This window comes from Corvus hawaiiensis, chromosome 1 (genome assembly GCF_020740725.1).
Source record: "Corvus hawaiiensis isolate bCorHaw1 chromosome 1, bCorHaw1.pri.cur, whole genome shotgun sequence".
NCBI classification, from domain to species: domain Eukaryota; kingdom Metazoa; phylum Chordata; class Aves; order Passeriformes; family Corvidae; genus Corvus; species Corvus hawaiiensis.
In genome coordinates this window covers 59,071,128-59,098,297 of record NC_063213.1, presented here as the reverse complement: position 1 = coordinate 59,098,297, position 27,170 = coordinate 59,071,128, and the positions used below count along the sequence as shown (strand labels likewise).

Genomic DNA, 27,170 nt, shown 5'->3' with positions numbered 1-27,170 from the left:
TCAGGTAACAGGCTGAGATTAGAGTGCGCTGTGCCTAATCTAAAAGTCCAGTGGTAAGTTCCATGTTTTAATTTTCAAAAACTTACTGAGGAAGATACGTCAGTAAAATACAAAGAAATTTTCTTGCTTGTATATTGCAGTTGCACAGTGAAGCAAGTACCAGTAAAGCTTATAAAACACAAGAGAACAAAGTATAACTTGAATAGGTCTTGGCATCAGCAGCTCCAAGTCCATGTAGAAGATAACCTAGAAAATTAATTGTTTTCTTGTTTTATGATGGCAGATCTTAGTAGAGAAAAACTGAAAAAGTTTGTAATGACAAAGCTTACAAAAATAATGAAAATATGTTTGTCTTTAAAAAATACTAGCAACAAATCTTCAAAGTTCAGGTCCATTTATATCACAGACTTTCTGAAATGTTAGTACTGTTGGGAGTTAACACACTCATTAAGAGTCCATTCACTTCATGGTTGTCCCTCAGCTCCCACTTTGTTCCTGCTCAAATACTTGCTTCTCAAAGCTTATTAAACTATCTGTAAAGTACCTTGACTTAATGTGATAATGACCTTTTATTATTTGATTAAGTGCTTTGTCAGGGTACCAGCATACTAAACCCTCTGCAAATACAGGGACAAAAACTGGTTACTGCCTCAGAGCATTTGCAATCTAACATGTTACATAAATTATACAAAATTGTGGTACTGATCTAAGATGAACAGTTTACAAAGGAAGGCCCAGCATTTGGAAATTGCTCATGATACTTTTCTTTGTTACTGGGAGGGCTGAGTAGCTTTATTATAGTATACTAAATATTATATATATATATATATATATTTATTTATAATATATAATATTATATATATATAAATATATATATAATATATAAATATAATAAGTATATTTATTATAGTAGTAATTAAGCACTCTTGAAATAACCTGGCATTTTCATTTTTCTGCTCTTCATTCTGTCCATGAATACTCATGGGGACCAATTTTATTTCACTATTCTAAACCAGTATGTTTGAAATGGATAAGAAATCCAATGTCCTATGTAGGATTTAGCCTATAGAACAGTACAGGTATAAATGAGCAAGTGTTGGATTAGATATTTACTCTTACTCTAGGAAGGTCCGTAGTGAACCAAAAAGGCTTTTTTTTCATAGCCAACAAGAATTCATCTGGGAATTAAAATGTATTATAACACAGTAATCAACTATCAATAGTCTGTAACTTGGAGTGTGGTAGGGTCCATGCAGTACATCCTTACTTGGTCAAAGGAGCAGTGAGCGACAGGTAGGGTTTCTCTGAATCAGTGCTGCCGTTTGGGCTCTTTAGCATTTGAAATTCAAGTTATGGTATCTGCCACCTGGTGGTGAGCTGCTTCTCCAGACGTACTGTGTGTGAAGCAGAGTTTATAATTTCAATATAAGCACAGTTAACAACTTCAATAACACCAGCAGGCAGCTGGCACAGGATCATCAGTTGTTTCCTGGGCCTGCTGTCTGTCCAAGTGCAGAGATCCCTGTCAGCCGAGTCTCTTTGCTGGGGGAGTATTCAGCTTACGACATCTCCATTCAAATCAAAATGCATCATCACTGATGGCTCTGTATTCTGCCTTGTGAATGGCACTTTGGGTTTAGATTAAAGTAAGGTAAAAACAATTTTAACTACTTATTGTTTCCAAAGTTGAGAAAAATAGGAGCAACTCAATTCTTCTTTTCCTGTTCCTCTGCTTACAGACAGATAAACTGGCAGGTTCAGCACTAATCTTACTCATAATGCTAACCTTACTATTATTATGTCTGTGTATATATATAGATACACACACACACATATATACACACACACATATATGATTCATAATATATATAATATTATGCTATATTATATGCCATGATAGATACGTACACACACTATCTTTTCGTCATACCTGCTATTTTCATTTCAGTGCTGTAAAACAATTGGAATTGGAGCTTCAGGTAAACAACTAGGCAGCTGTCGAGTGCAATTTTCAGAATAGAGGAGAATTTTCTATTACACTTATTCATGTAATTCCAGCTGTTAAATTGAGACCAGGTACTGTCTTCTATTGTCAGTAGTAACAGGGTATCTAGTTCTTTTCAGCTGTAATCCTCTGGTATCCACAGGTTATTATTTTGCAAACTGTGGCACCTGGTCTATTATCACTTAACTGAAGTATTTATTTTATTGATGTGCTTTTCTTCTAGGAATGAACAGTGCCAGTTAGCGTGTTTGATCATTAAATAGCTACTCTGCCTTAGAAACTTACAGCCACAGGGAAGGAAAATGTGATGACAACAGGGGGGTACAAATGAAATACTTGTTTACAGGTTATTTTTGTAATTCTGTAGAGAAGGACTTTGTGTTCACATGACTAGAAATACAGACTCCTCAATAAACCCAACTAAGGAATGCTTCTGCCAGTTTTATTATAAAGGTAGGAAATGGTGCTTGAAATAATGCTGTGAGATGAGAAATCCCTCTTTCAAAGGAATGGCTGGTCCTGCTGCAAGAGAGGTTGAGCATCAAAGCTGAAAGAACTTACTTAAAGTGGGTCCTGCTACAAGCACTGTTTTTTAAAGGGTTTTGGTGATTTAGTGGTTGTAGGAAGTTTAAAAAGCTTGGCTTCTCTCTCCCCTCTCTTCAAGGACTGCCCCTTCTATAAACCCAACTCCCTGATTCCGCCTTCACTTTTGTGCCGTGCCGTGAGGCCACACATCGATGGAACATACAATGTGACATCCTAATACTAGACTTTTCAGTAAAGCTACTGTTAGATATTGGGGAGGGCAAGCTTTCTTTGTATCTATGCCATTTGCTCTAACTTGTATTTAACACCTTGCAATCCTGCATTAAATAACAATAAAAATGAGAGCATCAAAACATGATAACCAGATTCCCCAGTGACAAATGTATTTGTCTTGACAGCTGGATTGGTCTTTCATTCCTTGAAATCCTTGAAAGTATACTTACATAAATATGTGTGTGTGTGTGTGTGTGTGAACATACACACGTGCATGGATACACAGTCACATGTATGTATATAAATGCATTTAATATAAAAGCTGGCTTAAATACTAGTTTCAGCATTTCAACATCACGCAATAGTGAAGGTCGCTTGCCCAGACTGACTGGAAGAACCGGCATGAGAGCCCATACAGGTTTGTCTTAATTAACTTAATTGTCCTTGTGGTCTGACATTGCAGGGTCAAAACCATGCTTGATGCTGAGTTTCTGCTGCACCTCCAACTTCCACGAGATTTATTCACACTTGCCTTCTAGCCTAGACCTGATGTATAAATTTTGTGATTAAAGCTTGTCTAGTATCTATATTTTAAGTAAGTTACTCCACAGTTGGTGCACACTTGACAGAGGCTTTTCTTTTGCACAAAATTGTAAAATTCTGAAGGGTAAAATCTAAAAAAAAAATCTGCATAGAAATTGAAGAGTTGTAATAATGAGTCTGATTTTCCATTGTCTTCATAGGGAAGACACTGTCTATGAGACACTTCTTAATTCAATGTAATTCTCCATGCCATAGGTGTGCATCCTGAACCATGCTCTTAATCTGTTTCTAACCACCCGGAAGGCACATCTGTCACAGGAAAGAGTTCTTTTTTTGTTTGGAAGTAAAGAACTACCTGAAACAGACAAAAAGAAAACTCTAAAAACTTGCATTTTAGAAAAACTACTGGAACCGTCAAGAGGTAAAGAATAATTCATGTATCTATCACTCCATCAGAATAAGGGAAATAAAGCGTCTTGGCTGTACCTGCAGCCTCCCTGCAAGGAGAAGGAAACAGCAGGCACATTGATAAGGGAAAATGTAAAAGGCTAGTGGGAGAACTGATTGCAGAGCTGACGGGTAAATTGGATTGATTTGGAGATTGGATGGGCAGAAGTAATTGCTGAGTATTGGTCAGAGCTCCCACAGCACCTGTGTCAACACCATCTTTGTCAAAAAATGTGTCACCACTAATTCTTGTTCACATACATAGTTTGAGAAGGGTCTTTGAATAAAAATAGACATAAAAATTCAAAATATGTATATATTTGTAATAATTATTTAATTCTCAGTCCTGATTATTAAATATATTTTTTACCTTTTGGGGCTAGAGACCCAAGGAACTGAGCAGTGCTGGAACCAGCTTGAACCTGTGTTTGATGTAAGTCTTGTATCCTGCTTCCAACAATCATCAAAAACAGATGCTTCAGAAAACTGAAATCTCTCCTAGCAATAATAACTAACATAAAGGGTGAAAGTCTTTCTACCCTTATCACTTACCCCTTTAAGCACAAAGGTTTGTATTTATTATACACATTTTTTAATACTCTGATGTTTTCACTATACATGTAAATGTCTAACCCTCTTCAGTGCTGTATAGCCCACGGCCCTTGCCAATGCAGGCAGCAGCATGGAGAAGTAGATGGTTCTGTGCAAAGGTAAGATGTAAAATACAGGAGGTAAGGTATAGCTGCATTTGAAAATTGAATGAAAAAGAGTTGAATGAGAGTGCAGCAGGAAGAATGGGATGCTTTGAGAGTGCTTGCTGCCAGTTTGACCACTGCAGCCAATACAGGCCATCAGCAAGTGGGCTGTGGGAATAGGCGAGGCTGCAGCTCCCTAAGCATAGTATGCAGGGGGGGCTAAAAAGAGGTAGGGTGGGTGAGACAAGCCATAAAGACCAGAGGTGTGATCTCACATGGATACATGTGTGCAACATATCGTATCCTTCCCTAACCATTTCTACCTATGCTGTTAACTGTAACAACTATGGAGAAGTGTTTTGGTGCATTTGTTCTGTTTATTTTCAGTCTTACTCTTTTACCCCTGCCTCTCATTCAGAATTGAGGAAGATAGTATTTAAGTTTTCACCATAAAGATTAGCCAATTAGAAAAAAACCAATGTGAGGTAGTACTAGTAGACACTTGTATGAACCAAAGTCTACATATATTTGCTCAATAACTTTTTTTAATGGTAATTAGAAAAATGGGGGCAACACTGAAATATTAGCTAGTTTTCAAATTGGACCAGTTTTGCTTCAAATTTACAAGATTAAAAATGTTTACACTAAGTTGTTAGTTGCAATCCAAATCCATTTAAAATGCCATGAATATTTTAGTGTGGTGTGTAAAGGTAGGAGCAGTCCTGTGACTCCATGAAAATTTCAGATATTTCTGTTATGAAGTGTTTAATACTCAAAACACATAGACTAATCAGATTATGCCAATAGCCTGAATGTGGGATTATATATCACCAGCTCACTGGGATGCAATTAATATGTGTTGCTAGGCAGGTAAACAAGTCTGGATTATGCCTGGCTGCTTGAGGGAAACAGTATCTGTGCCTGGCGGGCTTTATTCAGTTGAAGAACAGCAAGGAGAAGCATGGTACAACCCTGCCCACATACTGCACAGTCTCCCTTGTTGGTTCATCCAGCAGGTGAGATCTGACAAGTCCCTGTACAGTCCCGGGAATTTAGGCTTCCCAATGCCCAGTATTTCTTTCTGCCAAGCTTAAATGACTCCTCCCTCAGTAACATGGGGTTCCTGTGAACTCATGTTGGCCACCAAGATGCCTAAGGTATTTGAGTGTTTGTAGGGTTTCCTTTTGAGTCCTGGAGTTTCCTCTGGGAGTCAACTGGGAAAAAGTTAAACACAGCAATGGCAAAGTCCATTTGTGGATCTGGGCCTCTAGTCATACATACATTTGAGGTGGCCCAAAGCATCTCTGAATTGTTAGACACAGGTTAATTTTGTGTGGCCATGACAGACCCATGACTGCCTCTGTTATGGAAAACAGGGGAAAGACAGAACCTGGAAGGAGAAGTAGAATGGGGAAAGATGCAGAAAGCTGGGATTTATGGTGGTGTGGTGGGTCCCCTAGACACTGCTCTGTTCTTTGGTGGCTAACAGTAGTGGGAGCAGCAAGGCAGAGCTACATCTGAAGTAATTTATTTGCATTTCTCTCTTCCTTTCTTCCAATTTGTTGCCATAAGCAACTGGGTATGTTGTCTACATCTAGCAGCAAACCTAGAGTCCCTACTGAAGCTCTAAGGACACCTATGAAAATAACCAACTGATGAATAATTCATGACATGCTGGAATTATTTTAATTGATTTCATGAAATGCCATTTAGTATTAAGTAAAGTGTATCTCCTCCAAAGGAAGACTATTTTCCTTTGTTAATAATTTTTTAGCCTTTGTGCAAAATGACTGTGCTTTCTTCTTTTCAATCTTCATAAAATAAAAGGCTTTTGCTTTTATCTTCCCTGTAAATCTAGGAAGAGGGCTTTTTTATCAATTAAAAACAGTAAGTTCACACCTTCACAAACACAAGATCTTTACCTGGTTAAGTTTAAAATTAAACATTTCTGATAATTTTTGATGGTCTGCTTAGACTGGTGTGAGTCTAAGCATTGTGTCTGCAGTACTGGCATGCAGCATTTTGGGGAGTTCCTGGACATACCCATATGCAACAACAGAGATCTTGGAAGTACAGATGCCCGCAGGGAGCCTCTTTGGGCACAGCAGATGCCATCCTTGCTGCTTCCTGTCATAACGTTACATACTCCAATAACTCTCTGTGGCTGAGCGTGTGCAGTCCTGAAATTCAGAGGTACATTTTTTCACCTTGCTGCTCTATTCTTGGAAGACAACTATACATGTGATAACCAGCATCTATCAAGTAGTGTAACTGCTGAGCAGTGTATGCAAAGTGAATTTAAATGCTCTGGGAATACGTCTCGTAATTTCAGAAATGCAAACCTCAGAAATCCACAGTGCTGGACAGGTGTGTAACTCTCACTTCTGGTGAACTTCTCTACTTGTGGCATTAGCAGAAGTTGCATTTTCATGAAATGCAAAGCACAATCCAATGCTGTCATTTGGCCTTGCAAGAGTCGAACCTGGATAATAATCTCAGGATATCGACTGCACTATGCGTAAGGTTATTCTTCACATATGCTATGACGTACAGAATAGCAGCCATTCTGCAGCTACACTCCCCCTTCCAGGGAGAATGCCTAACAGGCTAACTTGCTGAGAGAGATTCATATTGCCTCTTTAATTGACAATATGAAATGCAAGAAGAGTCAGGATCCAGGCTTCCTGTACTCTGTCTCAATGAAGTGAGGAAAATTGTGGTAAAGGACACAAGATGGTGATATCTACAGCTTCTTCAACACAGTGATTCAATACAGCTGTTTAGTCATTGACATACTGTTCTTCACTTTCTCTTACACATTATTATGAGGGGAAAAAAATCATTCGTAATCACTGGATTAACTTCTCCCCTGGCTGTGAGACAACTGTTTACAATTGCTTTTTCTTACTGAGAACTATTGGGTATTGTGCCTTTGTTTTGAGATTTTCTTTCTCTCCCTCGCATTACAACTGAATGAAGGTTTACTCCTAAAGGTAATTTCAAACTGTAATGACATGATAGAAACATTTTTCCTCTGAACTACAGTGACAGCTTGACCCTGAGAGGTCATACTTGGCCAAGTGTAAATTACAGACTCCATTTTATGCATTTGAATCACAAGTTCCTGTGGCAACTCAAGCTGTTAAAGGACCAAATGCAGTGGGACACAGAGCAGCCCCAGGCTGGTGCTCAGTAGAGAGAGGTTCAGAGTTTGACAGTTGGAAGGACATTTAGCTTTCTTCTACTTGGCCAGTGAGATCTTTTACTTGACATGTCACCTGCAATATATGCTAGAGCATAATATGACACCACCTTAAATCAAAAATGGAATAAAGTAATCCAGATCAACGCCTTAAATCAAATAGGGCAGAAGCAATAGCTTCCTCACATTAAATTACTTTCAAGGGTGCAGTGGACATAAGGAGAAATTACAACTGATGCACCCTATTCTTATGTTTTAATGTGGTGGTTGGCAGTGCTGCCAAACCAAGCACTCAGAAATTCTGATTCTCATCCAGAAAGCTTGATATGACCCTGGAAATCCTGACAGTTCAAATACTTAACACACGTTGCTCTTTATTTGTTTTCCTAGGTACAATCATTATCATTCAACTCCAGGTTTTCTAGCATGGAGCTTGTAGAAATACCAAAGGCTTTGGGAAAACAGCAAGTGCTGTGAGTGCCCACCAGCCACCATGCTGGAATTGCCCTGGTGGCCTCAGCAGCTTCCACCAGCAGCAAATTTTGTTCATAGAGCTTCATTTTAAGTCCTGGAGTTTCCCCTGGGAGTCAACTGGGAAAAAGTTAAACACAGCAATGGCAAAGTCCATTTGTGGATCTGGGCCTCTAGTCATACATACATTTGAGGTGGCCCAAAGCATCTCTGAAATTGTTAGACACAGGTTAATTTTGTGTGGCCATGACAGACCCATGACTGCCTCTGTTATGGAAAACAGGGGAAAGACAGAACCTGGAAGGAGAAGTAGAATGGGGAAAGATGCAGAAAGCTGGGATTTATGGTGGTGTGGTGGGTCCCCTAGACACTGCTCTGTTCTTTGGTGGCTAACAGTAGTGGGAGCAGCAAGGCAGAGCTACATCTGAAGTAATTTATTTGCATTTCTCTCTTCCTTTCTTCCAATTTGTTGCCATAAGCAACTGGGTATGTTGTCTACATCTAGCAGCAAACCTAGAGTCACTACTAAAGCTCTAAGGAGACGTATGAAAAGAACTTTGGCGTCCGAGTGTTTATGGTGTGAGAAGGAAACACGGGGAGCGGCAGAACGCGCGTCGATGCTGCCGAGGCCCGGCAGCTGCAGGCCCGGCCCAAAGGGCTCCGCGGGACAGACACGCCGAGGCTGCGCTCGGGCTCCCGCGGCTGCGGGGGCAGCGCCCACGGAGGGGATCCCGGGTCCCATGGAAGGCCGGGGGGGAAGCGGTGTGGATGTCGGCATGAAGGGGCCAGTGCAGAGCCGGACCCAGCGGCGGCACCGCCCGAGTGTGTGGGGCTGGGCAGGGCAGGGAAGGGCCGGGCAGGACAGGGCGCGCAGCGCTCCCCGCACGGCCCCGCCCCGGTCCCCACGGGGTGGCGGGAGCGGCCGGGCAGCCCCGGCGGCCGCCGCCTCCTCGTCCCCAGGCTTTAGCGCGGGGAAGGACCGCAGCTAGAGGGAGCTGCTCCGGACCGCGTCTGCCCGTGCGCCCCGGTTCTTTCACAGGCTCCCCCGCCCCTCCCCTCCCTCCTTCCCCCGTGATGGCGGAGGACAGCGAGTCCGCGGCCAGCCAGCAGAGCCTGGAGCTGGATGACCAGGACACCTGCGGCATAGACGGCGACAATGAGGAGGAGACCGAGCACGCCAAGGGGTAGGGGCGCGCTGGGGGAACGGGCACGGCTCGGGAAGGCAGCTCCGTGTCCTCCGCCGCGGCAGAGGCCGGGCTGGAGGTGCCCGGGCCGGGCTCCCCTGATGCCCGGCGCGGTCCCTCGGCGGGGCTGGTGTGGCGGGCGCTCCTGCCCGCTGGCGAGTGGCCTGCGCGGCCCGGCCGGGCCCGGCTCGGCTCATCCGCGGCGCCTGCGCCGGGCCGCCCGCGGCCGAGCGGCCCCAGCCCGGGCCGCCTTCCGCTGCAGCGTGCGGGCGTGGGACGGCCCTGCCGCCCGGCCCGGAGCCCCGCGCCCTTCTGCCCGTGAGGGGAGAGGCGGGAGGCCGGGCCCCGGCCCGAGGTGAGGGGGCGGCGGGGCTGGCACTTCCCCGCCGGACATCGGCCTTGAAATCGTGTCGAAAAAGCGAGGGTAAATCCTGCCTTGTTGTTGGCGCTTTGAGGGCTTGGAGGTGTTTCTGGGTATTTTTGGCCGTCAGGAAGCCCCCCGTAGCGGGGAGGTGCCCCCCTGTCCCCCCGGTGGTTTCGGGTGGTTCCAGCTGACCGGGCAGCCCCGCGTACATCCACATCCACGCCCACCGCCCGCTCCCTCCCGGCCGGGGTCCGGTCCGGGCATCATCTGTGTCTGCCTGTCCTGCAGACACTCCTGCTCACCGTCACCCATTGTCCGCAAAGAGATGGTACCTCCAGATCCACACGCTGCGGAGAGGAGAGCGCGTGTTTCACCGCGGCATTAGCCGGGGCAGACGCTGTTGTCTGGTTGTAGTTCCTTCTCCGCTAATCTCGCGTCTCAGATCTTCCCACGCTGAGGATCAGGCGGTATCTCCAGTTGCCTGGGGAGCTGATGGGAGCGGCAGCCAGCATAGCTGCGGCCCCTGGCACCCGACCGGTGTTGGGCTGGCTGCGGTGTGGCTCCGTCTGGGCACGAGGTGCCAAGGGTCTGGCTTAGTCTGCGGGCTTTTGGGCCAGGGGAGTGGGAGGGATGTGTTTCAGAAGTCTGCTTCATTTAAAATCACTTTTTTTTTTCCTTTTTTTGGGGGGTAAGAAACGTGATTGCAGAGAAGGCGCTTTGTTGTCGCAGCTAGGAGTGGCTGGAGTAACCTAAAATAGAACTAGGTTAATCTATACAGTGCTACACAAATATCTTCTTCGTGAATTTGTGATTGATCTGCTTGAGAGCCTTTCTGTAGGTGCTTGATGTTTGAGGATGTACGCTGTTTGTTGTCTCCTGCCCCTAGGATTTGGTTGAATCATAAATGTGGCAAGAGAAATCTGAGAGACTTTGGAGGGCTGACTTGTCTAAAAGGCAGGAAAGGGGAAAACTTTGATGCTTGATGCTCTGTCATTGAGTTAATGGCATGCACACTAAAATAATTGCATCAGAAATTAATAATTAGAGTAATAGAAATCTGGGATATTAAAAGGGATAAAATATCGTTTTATTATCTTGGGGCTTTTGTTACATTTGTTTCAGTAAATATGTCACAGCTGGTGATTCCCAAATATGTGAAAGTAAAGCGCTGAGAGCAGAGACTTATTTATTGTTCCTCATAGGAACGACCTGGCATCCTAGTTGGGATTGTTTGATAGCTAGGTGATGCCTGTCCAGAATTCATTTGGATTGAATCCTACTTCAGTTTCCTCTCCTGTTTGTTTGTGTGCGTGCCCGGGCTGTAGCTGCCCTCTGCAGCGTAGCACTGCGTGTGGCTGTGCTCGGGCTGCTGTGACAGCGAGCCGAGTGTATGTAAGGAGCGGCCAGGGAACAAAGAATTGCACTTTGGTGTGTTCTGAATCACAGCTTGGTGCTCTGCGCCAGTACGGGTCTCGCTGCGCTCTGAGGGACACCAGCTGTAGCCTGTATGGTCTTCTCCCCAGAACTTGTTTTTGTTGAATATCCCAAATGTATTTTAATGAGTATTTCCAAAAAAGCTGCTTTATTCATCTTTGAATAAGAAAGTGAATGCTTTCAAGTAATACGAAGTTTAGTTAAATTAGTGGTAGATCATTCCAGCCGAAAAAGCTTCTTAAGTGTTAGTATCTGCTGCATGAAGTCTAATACTGACTTTCGAATTACTTTATTTTCCTGTAATCTTTGAAAAATCTTGTTTGCTGCTCTTTGTCTGCAGGCTGAAATATTCAAACAAATTCCAGCAAATGAAAGGAAAAATCTCACAGTAGAGCATGCAAGATCTACTCTTGATCTGGGAGATTAACCCGTAGAAATAGGAGCCTAATTAATTATTCCCCATTTTCTCCCTGTCATTGTATATTAATTCTTGAGGTAGCTTTAAAGTTTGCTTTGAGCTTTTAGATTAGGTTTTATATACTTAAGCAATTTCTGAGCAGTCCAACTACTTGAGACTGTGACTAAGTCAACTGTCTTGCTAAATACTGCATGGTCTCTATTGCTGCAGATCAGTATTTAATCTCATGCTATTTTAACCTGCACTTTTTTAGAAGGAGACAGAATATTGTGTGTCAGTCTCTATTGGAGTGCCATGTAAATTAAGTTACTTTCAAGATGTTTCTTGACATTTGAAAATAGGTCCTTAGAATACTGCCCACACGAAAACATGTATTTTATATATATATATGGCTTTTTTGTTGTTGGGTTGTTTTCTTTTAATTTGCATGTTTTTGATGTGCCTGAGCATTGAATGAGTGCAGCAGAAAATAACCATTTTATAGCTCTCAACTGTGCAAATGTCTTTGTCCTCTGATTCTGTTCCTGTTTTTTAGATGCAGGATTATGTATGTTGTGTGACTCATTACTGTTTTCCTATTCTGTAGTTTGTTCCTGCTGGATGCATTATGCTGTATTTGTTCTGTATTGTAATAAAGTGTGGTTTACAAAATATCTTTTTTAGTGTGTATGTAGAAAAAATGTATTTGTTGCACCTGGATCCACCCTGCTAAGCCCAGCCTTATAAGGTGTCTCAGTTCATTCTAAATAGCTCCTTATGCTCATTTCCAGAAAGGCCTTGGGCACAAAACATTTAGTAAACAGATGAGAAAAAGGTATGACCTTTAAACAACTCCTCCAGCCCGCACAAATTATTTGCTTTGAATGTTTTAGTAGTATACCCCGTGATTATTGTTAAAAAAGGCCAACTTTATAATGAATACTACTTTTAGATTTAAAAAAGAAATATTTTTAAGGTAGTGGAAGCAGTGCTTGGTTTTAGCAGGTGAGTTTTACATCTTGGAGTACAGACTTGAAGGGGGAGGCAGAGGAAACATGGAGATCTGGGGAATACTGCTTGGGTTAGCGTTTAAGGTATTAACCTATTGCTGCTAGGTTTTCTTGCTAAAAACCTTGCATTTTTAAGTATCGAAATGTATACAAATTAAATCTTCATGCAGAGAGATGCTTTGTAATGGTAGTTTGTTAGTAAGTGGAATTTGAAGGGCATGGACCCTTCTGGTCAGGACCTTTCTGTATTGTCTTGGAGTGGTGGTAGTTTTACACAGCAATGAGAAAGCCTTTTGCACCTAAACCTCCATTTTCTTTATGAATCGAGGACAGCCCCAGTATAAATAATACTGCTTTGAAATTTTTTGAGGTTTTGTCCATATACATGAGACCTGATTTTTGTGATCAAAAAGATCTGTGTAACGTCTTCAGAAATGTAGCTTTGCAGCCTCACTCACAGAGAGAGAAGTACTGTGAAGGCAAGAACCCCACACAGGCCATTGCAGTTTAAAAATAAACATCTGACGTATATGTTTGGTTTTAAATTTGAGAAATCGCTAACTTAAGATTACCATTCCATGTAACTTAAAACAGATGTTGATATTACAAAAGGCTGTTTCTGCTAAAGCCGAATTTAGTATTCAAACAGGAAATTAAAATGACAATTAGCGAGAAAGATAATCTCAAACCAAGGGAGCCAAAACAGTTTGACCACTTGAACAGGTTAATTGTCACGCTCCTCCTGATTTTTCCATCTCAGCTTTTCATGGATTTGCTCTGAGCCTCATAAAGTAAGTTTCTCCACCTTTTCCACACTTCTCCCCAAATGCAGTAAGTATTCCCATTTTTCAGTTTAAAAAAACCCAACCCAACCAAAACACCACCACATGCAGGGAAAAGCAAAAGGGTTTTTTTTCCACATCTATGCAAAACACCAGATGTGTGTACATAAGTGGAAAGGTATGTGGGTGGGATCATGGGCTTGCATTTGTGACTTGCAGGCAAAATCATAAAACTGTAGGCCTAAGTGTCTATCTCGGAGTCCTATCCACAGCCTGTTTCTGGGGCAAGGTTAAGTCTGTCTGGGGCAGAATAAGGTCTTTTGACCCTTCTTTTGCCTCAACTGAATTTTGATTTGCATGTCACTTTTATGCTGGCCTCACCTTTTTCTTATTCATCAGACTGACAAAATTGTCATTGTAGGTGCAGTTAAAAATATCTTAGACTGTGCCTGTACTTACATATAGTTGAACCTCTGTGTATAGACTTGCCCTCCTGTCAATAAAGTTCTCGTGGTATAAGCACGTCTCCTAGACTGACACAGTCAAAATCTTCCCCAAGTCTAACACTGAATGGTTTTCTTGGTATATTCTGCTGTGGTTTATGTGGCAGGCTGGACTGGGGCAGATGTGTTGTCTGATGCATGAAAAGGTCGTGTTTCCTGACCTGCCAACTTTACGTGGCAGCACCCTGAGTTCTGTATTGTTTTTCTGCTTCCCACGTGGGACCTGTGCTCAGAGTTGTGTCACTTTACACTAGCAGGCTAGTTTGGAAAAAGAGATTTCACTCTTAAATGGGAAACTTTTTTTTTTCCCAGCTTCTGAGTGTCATCATATAGGTGTATTTGACCAGACAGAGGAGAACTCAGATCTTAGGCAGCACATGTCAGAGAGAAGCTTTTAATAGGAGCCTTTGGTTTTAATCTTGTTACCTTTGCATATCCTTTGTGAAGTCCAGTGCAATTACTACAAGTTGAGCAATGAAGTTCCTCCCTTCCAAGCCATTCTCACTCCCAGTTTTAGAGCCTTTCAGTTCTTTTCAAGGCAGAGTGTGAAAAGGACAAAAAATCCTGAGATGTTTTGGTTTTGCTTCTGCCCTAATTTGCTTGATATCTCTGGTTCTAACTTGTGTTGGACAAACCTGTTTACTGAGTAGAAGTTCCTGTGCACTGCCTGCTGCCAAATATCTGGGTTGCAAGCGTGCCTAAATAGTAGGATGAGTAGAACTCTATTTAAATCCTCTTTTTACATTGTGTGGACTGTAACAGTAAAAAATAAACTGACCCAAGCAGGAGACAGTGCATAAATAACTGCTTGGAATGATCCCTGGATAACCTGTCAGAAAAAGATACCGGTATTTATTTTGCAATGGCCAGTGTGAAAGATTTAAACCTGAAGGTCATAAACTAAGGACTGGGATTTTGGAAGATTAAAAAAAAAAAAATTAAAAGCCAAGTAGTGTAGTTTTAAACGCCACATATATTTTACAGCAATTCACTTCTGTCTTCCTTCTTTCCCAGTTGAAGAATATGCATTTCTATATAAAAAAGGTCTTGAATTGGTCAAAGAACAAACTAAGATTGTCCTGGTAGAAGTATGATTTGACTGGGGATAACATTAGTAAATCTTGGCAAAGCTGATTTTTCTCCATAGCTGCCAAACTTTTTTCTTAGTGCAATTGTTCATTATTTCACCAAACTAAGTAAACATTGACCCTCAAGTAATCCTAGTGAGCAAAATTGCCCTGTGGTGTATGTGATGCCAGATCCTCCTGAAAGACAAGAAGACAAGTGAACTGCACTGCTGCAGCTCGGGACTCAGTGCCTGCTGAGGGTGTCTGTTCAGGAACAGGGTTTGCTGGAACTCTGAATAGCCTGATGTTCAACACGGAAGCCCTTGGGAGCCAGTTCAGGGACATGGTGGCATCATTTGTTTGTTTTATGTGAGGTGTTAGAGGGAAAGACAAATTTGTGGACAGTTGCAGAAAGTAAAAAAATACCTCATTAAATGAACTGAGCAAAGATTAAATCACTTTCCCTAATATTTTTATCTCAATTTTGCCAGATAGAGGTGGTGAAGTCCTAGGTCTTGTATACATGTGTGTGGTTTTACTCTTTTGTATTTATAACCTCTTGCCAGGCTTTTGGGTCTGTTCTGGGTTTAAATTCTGTGCAAAATGTCAGCTTGGTATACAGGCCTTCAGATAGATGTAAATTTTATTATCTTAATTGGAGAGTCAGTACTGTGCCCAGGTGACCAAGAAGGCCAATGGCATCCTGGCGTGTATGAGACAGAGTGTGGCCAGCAGGACCAGGACAGTGATCGTACCCTTGTACTTGGACTGGTATATCCTGGGTTCAGTTTTGACCCTTTCACTGCCCTCAAAACTGGTGCTGGAGCATGTCCAGAGAAGGGTTGTAAGGCTGGTAAAGGGGCTGAAGAGTAAGCCCTGTGAGGAACGGCTGAGGGAACTGGGGTGGTTTAACCTGGAGAAAAGGAGGTTCAGGGGGGCCTCATTGCTCTCTACAACTACCTGAAAGGAGGTTGTAGCCGGGTGAGGGTCAGCCTCTTCTCCCAGGTAAAAAGTGACAGGACTGGAGAAAATGGCCTCAACTTGCACCAGGGGAGATTTAGATGGAATATGATGAAAAATATCTTCACTGAAGGGGTTGTTGAACATTGGTAAAGGCTCCCCAGGGAAGTGGCTGAGTCACCATCCTTGGGGGTATTGAAAAGACGTGTGTAGATGTGGCACTGAGGGGTATGGTTTGGAGGGGAACTTGGGTTAATGGTGGGCTCAATGATCTTAAAGGTGTTTTCCAACCTAAGTGCTATGATTCAATGAAATTGTGATTCATTGTGGATCATGTAGGTGGTAAGGCAATATGCTTATTCTGCAACAAACGGTTTTCTCCCTGTGTCACTTACTCAAGTCCATCTTTTGTTTCTGCAGCCTTCTAGTAAATCAAACTCTTTTATCTCTCCAGTGTGTTTGGTCTCTCTACTGCTGTCCATTGAGTAAGAACTTGGTCTTGTTCTAGAGGCTGCGACATTTACAACTCTCTCTTTCTGGGAGTGTTACCCAGTGTAACTTTGAATGTTAAGGGCTTCTTGAGATTGATCTTTCCCTACAGACTATTCTAAAGTCCAGTAATGATCTGACAAAAATCAGTCTTTGCTTAGTTGCATTGTTTGGTTAATAGCAGACTTTGGGCCTCCCAGCTGGAGGGAGGGTGTTTTCTTGACACCATCAGCTCAGACAAGGTATAGGTGCTAAGACTTGTCATCATAATCTTGAAAGTGAGCGCGTTACAGCAAATAATATGCTCCTTGCAAATGTGTTGATCTTAATAACTTTAGTTATGTTCTTCTGAGTTTTCTTTCTTTTTGTTTGTCAGTATGATAACTGGGGTTTTCCCCCCTCCAGGATTAAAAGAAACAATTGTTTGTTGCACTGACTTTTTTCTTTTCCAGTGAAGAACACCCAAGCCCTCCAAACTCTAGATATCTGTCTTCAGTTCCATTATTTGCATATGGTTTTGCTGAGGGATTAGCCTCTTGAAGACAATTTAGTGTTAACTGACTCATTGCCTCCGTATTTTTCTTCTGTCTGAGAGTTGCCAACACATCCCACCCACACTTTGCAAATTCTCATCTAATCTTGTTTCTATATCTCAATTATTTGTTAAATCTCCTTTAAGAAGAAAGAACTTATATTATCAATAGTAAAAATATATCAGAATCTGCAAGTGCAATGTTTACTTTGTTGTTGGGGCTTTTTAATTAAAGTTAACCCCTTTGTGCTTATTGTTTCAAAGCACAAATATTTGGTTAGTTTTATGTTGTCTCTTACTGGGATTTCAGCAAGACTTTCATTGCCACTTAAGTTACAAACAAGATTTCCTGAAAACAGAATGTTTTCACCTGGATTCTTCTCAAATTCAGATGTGCCTCATGGTTCAGCATGAAGGGGGAAAAGTATTGGGCCACTAGTAGTTACTGAGTTTCCAAGGAGGTTACTTTCCTCAGTTCCCACACTTTCCTGTGTTCCTCCAAACTGTTGAATTTGGTTGTTTTGTGTTTGTGCTGGGTAATAGTCTGAAGAAGAGCTGGCTCCTATGTAGTGTCACAATTTGACATGAGTATGTCAAAATGCCTGGTTGTGCTGGTGTCAGAGTATAAAACAAATTAGACAGCACTTGAAGGAAGTTTTTCATCAATGCTCTCAGTTTCCCCCTTCCTTCCTTTCTTTCCGCTGCCTTTTTTTCACGTTCAAATTACTGTTAGATTTTTCATATCAAATTGCTGGGTTTTCCATATTTAACTTTTTAAAAATTTTAGACTCAGTGGTATTGATTTTTCTCATTGCACATTCTTTGAATCTCTGGCAGAAGTCCTGGAGGGGATTTGGGAGCGAAGAAGAAGAAAAAGAAGCAGAAGAGAAAAAAGGAGAAACCAAATTCTGGAGGCACCAAATCAGATTCTGCATCTGACTCCCAGGAGATTAAAATTCAACAGCCTTCAAAAGTGAGAGCCTGGTTCTGTTTTAATTTGTGCTTGCTTTCTAATTTAATTTTAATTTGCGTGTCGCTTGTTGTAAAAGCAAGTTGGTAGTTCTGCCTTAGTGTGTGAAAATTAAGCAAATGGTTCCTGTCCTGATCAGACAGAAGCAAGGCAGGACCTGGTGTTTTCAGAGCTGTTGTCACCACCACGGTGGTGTACTGTGAGAAAGGCAGGGGAGGAGTTGTTTTGTCTTTCTCTTTGAGCAGTTAGAACTCGGGCTAGTGACAGCCTCATTGCACGGAATCATAATCTGCGGTGGTAATGCTTTTAAATAGATTTTGTATTTGATGAATGGCCTTTAGTTTTTAGCCACCATCTAACTTGGCTTAGTGCAGTTTTGGTCACTTGTGCAGCATAAAGCTCTCTCAGCAGCAGCAGCAGGAGGGAAGGTGGGCCTGCTGTGCTAAGCAGTCTCTTTGGGGCAAGTAAGCAGCAATGCAGTAATCTCAAACATGAAGATACAGGCTGAAGAAACTTCTTTTGCTTGGAAAGGCCTCCACTATAATTAAGAAAGCAGAATTACTTGAGGGAACATACAGTCCTTGTGGATTTTATGATAAAATAGCATTGTGTGTGTGCATTAGTCTATCATGTTCTGAATGAGCAGTGAATAACGTGTTGTGGTGGCTTTTCAGCATACAGCTTTTATCTCAAGAAAAATCTGAGTCCGAGAACTAAAGTTTGTAAAACTTAAGTCTGTGGACCATTGAGCATATTGAGGTAGTTATATTTGCTTTATCAGATTACTGCGGAGAATTTTACACCATTGTACCAACAGTAATCTTCATCCTGTAAGATTTGTCAAGTACATTGGGGCCACCAACTAATTTTAGGGGGAAAAAAGTTGTGTTCTGGCTCATTAGCATAGTGATAGATTTTTGTGTTGTCCCTTTAGATCTTCTCTGTGTTACCCTGATTGCTTTGAATGGGCACATTTGGCACAGGGGACACTTTATAATATATAGAGAGATCTTGAGTACTTCTTTGCCACATGTTTTTGATACCGCCTTTGTGTAAAACACGTGTCATGAACTGGTAATACAGGAAGACTGCAAATGCAAGGAACTTCACACTCTTACAACTGGCATGAGGTAAATTTTCATGTTAACATAAAGGCATAGTTAATTGCTGTGGTATCCTGTGAGTTCCTTGATTTTCTGCTGACCAAGCTTACTGTTCCATATGTTGCATCTAACTGAGGAAGCTGCTTCATGGTTTTTTTGTTTTCATGTGCAAGATTTTAGTCCTGCACCTTGTAGTCTTGCACACCATTTCTCTGATGTGATGTGTTGAGCGAATGTGGAAGCCGATCCTTGTTCTAAGTTGTATACTTGGAGCGGCACTGTTCATGATTATTTTACTGACACAAGAAGTTTAGTCAGTCTGTTAGCAATGTTATAAAATTTTCTATTTTATTGGCATAAGAAAAAAGTTCTTATAGAAGTCTTTCTTTCAAGCTCTAGGCAGCTAAACCACTTTACTCTTCTTATATGGCTTCCACTTTCCTCTAGCCACAAATGCATCAGCATTGACTGGGGAGTTATTTTGCCTTCTCTGCTGTTTTGCGGGTCTATCTTAGATGACTATTCTGTTTTAGATTTTTTTAAAGCATCTTAGACTGCTGATCTGGATCAGTGTGGAAAAATATACTTATTTTGTCTGCCACTCAAGTAATATTTGGATTTTGTATTCCTTGTGCTATGTAAAATTTATTGTAGGTAACAGGCTTTTAGCATTTGCTTGCTCTTGGTTGAAAAGAGCATATTTCAGAGGAGAATGACACTGTACACCTTACCTTTAAGAGAATATATATATGCAGGATCATCAGGTAGAACTCAGTGGGGCCCCTGAACTCATTGAAAATGATTTTGAAAAAGGATTTTGATGTCACATGAGTTTGTAAACGCATGTACCAGTCTGGAGATGAGTAAAGCAGAACGGTGAGTCTCCTTGGCTTCTGCCTTCCTTATATGTGATAGTAGTGATAGTAGACCTTTTGAACACTGGTGTGAGTGTAATCATAGCAATAAATGCTTGTTACCATTGTATCCTTACTGTGACCTTGGGGACACTTCACTGCCCGTCTCACAAGACTTCCATCTCTCCCTGTGTCAAGTTCCAGTGATGTAGACTATCCACACTGCCACAAAGAAAGTTCGCTGTATCTGCAATATTATCAGTCATTATTGTAGACACTAGTGGCCTACACAGTCTAGCTACAGAATAACAGATTGGAAGGGACATGTGAAGGTTTTTTGACCAACCTCCTGCTTAGAGCAGATCCAGCTAGACCAGTTTGCTCAGGCCTAGATCAGAGTCTAGGTCTCCAAGGATGGAGACTCCACGATCTTTGTCTGTAACTTATTCCAGTGTTTGACTGCAGTTTTGGTTAAAAAAATAGTAATTCTTTATATCTAAATGGATTTTACTGGTTTGCAACTTGTCTCCTTTGTTTCTTGTGCCATCATTGTGCTTGTCTGAAAAGATTTGGTTCAGCCTTCTTTATGCCCTCCCATTAGGCAGTAATAAGATTTCTCCTACTCCCCCAACCTCCTCTTCTTAAGGATGAACAAACCAAGGTCTCTCATCTTCTCTTTGTGTGTGATGTGCTTCAGCCCCCCATTTATCTTGGTGCCCTCCAGTGAACCTGCAACACTCTGTCAATGTTCTCCTTGTGATGGAGAACCCCAAACGGTAAGATGTGACCTCGGGGGTGCCAGATAAAGGGGAAGACTTCCTGGCCAGTCTTACTGGTACTACTGAGTATGCAGCTGTCTGTTGCTGGCCAGCAGTCTGCTGGCTCATGTTCAGCCCCCAGCTTGTCAAAGTAGCTTTGAATAGCTGCTCTGTGGTCCAGCATATCAACCATTCTTCCCAGCTAGGTATCATCTGTGCACTTGCAGAGAAAGTGCTCTTTGTCAAGTCCAGATCATTAAACAATATTGACCCCTGAGTCCTCAAAATCCTCTCCCTTGCATTCTTGAAAATGGGTGTGACATTTCCTTTTATCCATTTATAGGAAACTTCCACTAGTTGCTATTTTAAACTTAATAGATGTTAGTTGCACTAACATAAGCCAGTTCCCTCAGCACCCTCACATGCATTTGGTCTGTTTTCAGGGACCTGTGCATGATTAGTTTACTCAACAGTCCCTAACTTTTTCTCCTGCTGTGGTTAATGGGAGTCTCACAGACTGCTACAGTGCACAGGAACATCAAAGGCCTGAGGTCATCAACAAAACTGAGACAAAAATACCGTATTATACCTCAGCCCCATTGCACAACAGGGCCATCTTGTGCTATGAAGAGATATTTGCCCTAAATTGAAATTAAACAAAAGAGCTGGTTTTTGTTTTTCTAATTTATATGAAGTTCTGTGTAGGTTTTCCTTGCTTTCTATTAAAGGAAAACAGAAAGTGTTGAAAGTAAACTTCTTAGTCAGGCCAATCTCTGAATGTTTTGAAATTAAAGGGTATTCCTCCTGATGTCCCTAGCCATGGTCTGTTTAGTAGAACATTAACTTCTTACTTTACTATTTTGCTAGTAAGACTTTCTTAGGACCTTTTTTTTTTTTAGATTTTCTGCTTTTTTAATGTAGAAGACATATTAGAGACTTTAAAACATTTATGTGTGATTTCATTATGTTCTCTCATGATGAGATTTCTGAATTTATCTAATGGCATTAATAATTTATGTCTCTGTTATCCTGATCTAGAAATAAGATAGGCTTTTTAGGCTGGAACAGTGTAGCTCTAAAGTGTGTAAATATGTTAATTCACAGTTACTTGGTTGACAGGTGTTTAAGGCACAGTTACAGGTGAAATTTGCAATACTTAAATATTAGGCATTTTCTTTCATTAATTTAGATAATAAAAGTGTTTATTATAAACAGTAAATGATGGGCTGCTTGAGCTCCAGGCACAGAGTTTTACTCCTTTTGTGATAGAGGATACCAGAGGCTGATCACCCAAATTAAGCTTTATCATCATTATTACATTTATTTTATGGTGTTTTTTCAACACATGAGTCCTAGAAAGAAAGTGAAATATGGAAATAGTAATCCATCGCTCTTCAGTAAAAAAAAAAAAGTCTGGCTTGAAATCTCTGTGCAGAATTGCTTAAAATTTTCCAGTGCATTTGAGACTATTCTTTCAGATGGATTATTGCACTGCAGTCTAGGGAAACCTGAGCACAAGCATGCTGTTGGTATGCCTCAGAACAGGACTTACCATTAGGAAGATAACAAAAAAAAACAAACAGATTTTAAAAGAGAGAGGGAAAAATCCCTTTAGATTCAGAGGTCTGTTACCATTATTCTTCTGTACTGTCCTTTGCAGGAAAAATTCTTATTTCTGTTACATTTACTCAGAGTGATCAAAAGTGAGGGTTTAACAGATCATTGTAGAAACACTTGGGTTTATGCTTTTAAAATAAGTTTTCTATAAAGATTTTTCGACTTCTAAGTGGAAAGTGGGTTTATTTTATGTATGTCTGCTTCAGTTTAAATTGTCTTTAGTTATCAGTGTTGGCACAGTTGACATTAGCAGCAAGATGGTTAACTCCTCCATGTATGATGCAGAAAGGGGTTATCTGCTCTAATTATTGCAAGCAAATACAAGGCAGTATAACTAAGGTTAAAAACCAGGTATTTGTAGCACATCAGTGCACCTTCAGGTACTGCTTAACCAGAGAGAATTTAAATATTTATACTGTATGTGTAAAGTGCAACTTGAAACAACTCCATGTGTACCAATGGTACCTTTATTGTTAAATACCTAAACCGACTCTTTTTTTGGTATTTTGTTGTATTTTACCAGGGGAACAGGGAATATAAGAAGCATTTGTTATTGCAGTACAGTATTCTGCCTTAATGCTGCTATATTTGTGTTAAAAATGTCGATGTTTCTTGGTTAAATGAAAATGCTACTCAAAACTGTTAATTGTTTTGTGAAGTTGCTTGCCTGTTGCCCACCTAACTTTTTTCCACCCTCCTGTCTACAAACGTTGTACCGAAACTAGCCGTGATGAGAAAAGTACATGTAAGAATAGGTAACAGTAAAAGAAATGAACGTTTGTACAACTATTCACAAAGTAGATGTACTCAATAAGCTTCCTATTCTATTTGTCTATGTGTGCAGAATCCAGCCATTCCAATGCAGAAGCTTCAAGACATCCAGAGAGCGATGGAGCTGCTCTCTGCATGCCAAGGCCCAGCAAAGAATATTGATGAGGCTACCAAACGTAAATACCAGTTTTGGGATACGCAACCTGTACCTAAACTTAGTAAGTTTAACTGGATCTGTGTGAAAGATCTGTCTTATGATCACTAAAGAAATGTGTGCCAGCTCTGTGACATGTTCTCTAGAACGGTTATAAAGTTGGACTGTGTGTGGTAGGGATCCTTAGTCTTTTGTGTCATTTATGTGGAATTCTTGATGTTTTCTAGGGAAGTGCTTGTCTTCCCTACCGATAATATACAACAAGATACAGTGTTAATAAATCTCATAATAAATCTCATTCTGATGACGTCTGTAAAAATGGGAATTGCTATTGAAATAACATTCTTTTGTATATTTTAGGTCTGAAATCTTGAATAGAACATAGAAATCTTTTCCACTTTAGGAGAAGAACTCTTAAGTGGTGACAAAGAGTAAAGTTTTTTGTTTGTTTGTTTTGGTAGTTTATTTATACTTCATTAAAATTTTTTTTCAATAGATGGATTTGCTATCACAGAAATAATGACTCTCCTACCTATGGTTGCACTGTTTTCATACAGCTTTAAGTGGATAATGGTACTTGTCTGATACACAGACTCTTTCTCTGCTATGTGTTCATGTTCTCCTCCACAATGTACATTACCTTGAAGACATGCTTTCTCAGATTGTTTTCTGGTCTTGATTCCAAGTGAGATGATGAGGTGATCTCTCCTTGCCTTTAAATTTGTAATGAATTTGGCAAGTTATTTTTTATATTGATCTGGTCCCTGATAACATGGTTAAAATCTTCTCGTTGTTGGAGAAAGTAGTTGCTGACCATCTTGTGGGTTTTGCTTTGCTTTCTGAACCTTCTTTTTCGCTTTCATTATCTTCAAGTTAAGCAGTTGTAGCTTTTCAGTGTGAACATAACTTGGGGGCCCCACAAGTAAAACATTCTCAGGACAGTAGCTGGCATTGTTCTGTCCTGCAAGTTTCTCTCCATTGCCCTGGAGACTGGTATAGAATAAGCAGAAATAAGGTAAAGTCTAAAGCACAGGAGCAACTCTGCTCACTCTCTCTCCACAGGCAGCATTTCACATTAATCCGTGGCTAAAGCTTAACCCACAATTATGTCATTTCTTCCTGACTTTTCTTGCATAGAGAAGTCCAGAGCAGAGTCCCTGTATTTTCACCCAGATTGGATTGAATTGACCTGCCATGGCTTTTCTGTATACAAATTCTATCCAAATAAAGTAATGGTAGTAATGTCAACAGCAATCCAGCCTAAGTGGAGGAAGATCCTAGCCAAAATAAGTTGATGTGTAAATCAAAAAATGCTCTATAATCAAGCTTTTTCAGAACTAGTTCAGGTGTCTGCATAGTAGTTCCAGGAGTTCAGTTCAGGCTAATCAATGTATCTTACATCACTTAGATAGAGATGAGTCTGTCACTTGCCAGTCTAAAAAAGCCCATAGAGTGGCTCAGAAAATTATTTGTTAGTGTTGTTCAGTAGAAATATGCTTTGTTGAATTTGGTCAGCAAGGTTTTGTCCAACAGTGTCTATGAATTTCTTCTTAATCCCGCAGATGTTTTTTTCAGCTTTTCTTTATCTGCTGAATGAACAGATTGGGAAGTCATTGCTAGTTGATACGCTTTATGTGTTTAGGTGGAAAAAACGATCTGTCAATTCAAGAAAATGTTGTTGGGATCTTTGCATTAAATTTACTTCAGAATCCTCCTGTGTTCAAGTTAAAATTGTTAGCAATAGGTCCTTTAGTTATGCCAAGCCTGCCATATAGTGGCAGTAATATCTGGGCTGTTGGTTCTTTTCGGAGTTTGCTTAAAGATGCTAATAATTATGACCTTCCAAACAGCATGGCAGGCCATAACTATTCGTCAGGACTAAGCATTATTTGGAAAAATTCACTCAAAGGACCATTTCACTGTGTAGTTTGATGATGGTGACTATACGGTTGTGTTTATGGGTAAGAATCAGGGGGAAGGCCAACAGGGCAGATACCATGGTGTGAGTCAGTTCTAGACCTCCCAACCAGGATGAAGAGGCAGGTGAAATATTCTCTAAACATCTGGCAGAAGTCTCACAGTCACTAGCTGTTGTTCTCATGGGGACTTCAATGTACCAGGTGTCTGCTGGAAATACGGTACAGCTGAGGAGAGACAGTTTAGAGGTTCCTGGAGTGTGTGGAAGGGAAATTCCTGGCAGTTGACGAGTGAGTCAACTAGGGATGGTGCTCTCCTAGACCTGTTGTTCATGAAAAGTGAGAACTTGTGGGTGGTGTCCTGGTTGGAGGCCGTCTTGGGCCCAGTGATCATGAAATGATAGAATTTTTGATTGTCAGAGAAGTAAGGAGGGGGTCAGCAGAACTGCCACCTTGGGCTTCTGGAGGGATGACTTTGATCTTTTTAGGAGACTGGTTGACAGAGTCCCTTGGGAAGTCCTGAAGGGCAAAGATGTCTAGGAGGGCTGGAAGTGCTTTCAGAAAGAAAAGATGTAGGAATAGGTTGTCCCCATGTGCCAAAGGATGAGCCGATGGGGAAGGAGCCCAGCCTGGCAGAACTTTGGCTCAAACTGTTGTGAATGAGTGGTTTGGGCCACCTAAAGAATCACCATCAATGATAATGGCAACAAGCAGGTTTTAATATAAGTTTGTGGAAGTGCAACTCAACAGTTTAAAGGCAAAGTTCTCTCTATTACTTACTGCATAGATGAAACACACATAGGAAATTAGAATTAGCAACAAGTTAGAATGATTTACATGGAAACTGGGGATGCAGAAGAGTCAGGGTGCCAAGGATACAGGTGCAAAAATATAAGGGTACAAAAGAGTTTAGCAGTACTTAATCATTAATTCAACATTTATGAAGTGGTTCAATAGGATTTACTACAATTATAAGAGTAACGACTCAATTATACGAGTATATGACTTAATTATAGGTTCTAGATAATGGCATTCCTACTATAGTCAACTCACAACATGCACGCAGGCACAGAGATGTTTACATGCTTATGTGTTCAAAGGTGCCTGTTAAAAATTCCCCTTAAGTGGCATACATCGAGTCCCTTGCATTTCTCCACAGGCAAGGGTTGAGCCTTGAGGAGTGGGGGGTGTCAGCATAGGCCTCATCCTTGACAAGTCTTTAGACTATCACAAACTTGAGGGTTTGCAAGCTCTGAGAGACATCCCTCTCAGAGGGAAGAGCTGGTGCAGCCCACTGCAATCAGGGCACTGTAAAGGGCCTCACTTAGGACCACTCTTCATAGGATTGCAAGATGATTTGCTTTAGCCATCAGTAAGTTTCCATCATGTCCATAACCCACATTGGTAACTGCTTTTTGAAAAAAAAAAGCCAAAAAACCCCATCCAGTAACAGTGGTAACATTTCACTTAGGCTACAGTTCAGGCAAATGGTGTTCCAAGGCTGTCAGGAAATAGCCGATTATTAGGAAATAACTGATTATCCATTGTTCCCCACCTTGTTCAGGCAAATGATGATCCTGATACAGTCAGTGTCGCTCCCACCTTTACTGTGCAACAGCTCCTGTTACCATCAAGGGACATTTCACTGCCCAACTGGTTTGGTCAAGGCTTATCAGGAACTCCTGAGATCATAGAGCAGGCCCGAGGATGGATGGGGAGATGCACCACCAGAGGAATTCAGGAAAGAAAATGAGAGTTTATGGCTATTGAAGGACCAGCAGGCAACTCATGGGGACTGCAAAGATGCTGAGGTTATGCAGGGAGAAAACCAGAAGGTCCAAAGTGCTTACAGTGTTACCTGGTTACTGACTTAAAGGGCAATGCTGCAAGAAAGACATTGAGGTCCTGGACTGAATCCAGAGAAGGGCAACAAACCTGGTGAAGGTTCTGGAACACAAGATTGATGAGTGGCTGATGGAGCTGGGATTGTTTAGCCTGGAGAAAAGGAGGCTCAGGGGAGTCGTTATCACTGTACAGCTACCTGAAAGGAGGTTGTGGTGAGGTGGGAGTCAGCCTCTTCTGGCAGCTAACAGGAGAAAGGACAAGAGAAAACGGCCTCAGGTTGTGCCAGACGAGATTTAGATGGGATGTTAGGAAAAATCTGTTCACTGAAGGATGGTTGA

The 27,170-nt window shown here is 41.4% G+C and overlaps 1 protein-coding gene across 3 annotated transcripts in view; it reads left to right on the top strand.

Moving 5' to 3' along the window:
- The first annotated feature begins 9,099 nt into the window (after positions 1 to 9,099).
- NMT2 (N-myristoyltransferase 2) overlaps positions 9,100 to 27,170 on the top strand; it is a 35,104-nt gene continuing 17,033 nt past the window's right edge. The window contains exons 1-3 of one of the 3 annotated variants that reach the window (XM_048306670.1): positions 9,100 to 9,306; positions 17,682 to 17,817; positions 22,991 to 23,135. In XM_048306670.1, the coding sequence (XP_048162627.1) occupies positions 9,197 to 9,306; positions 17,682 to 17,817; positions 22,991 to 23,135 (391 nt within the window). In that variant the 5' untranslated portion in view covers positions 9,100 to 9,196. The remainder of the gene's footprint in view (positions 9,307 to 17,681; positions 17,818 to 22,990; positions 23,136 to 27,170) is intronic. The other 2 variants (XM_048306679.1, XM_048306688.1) reach the window with 2 other exon arrangements.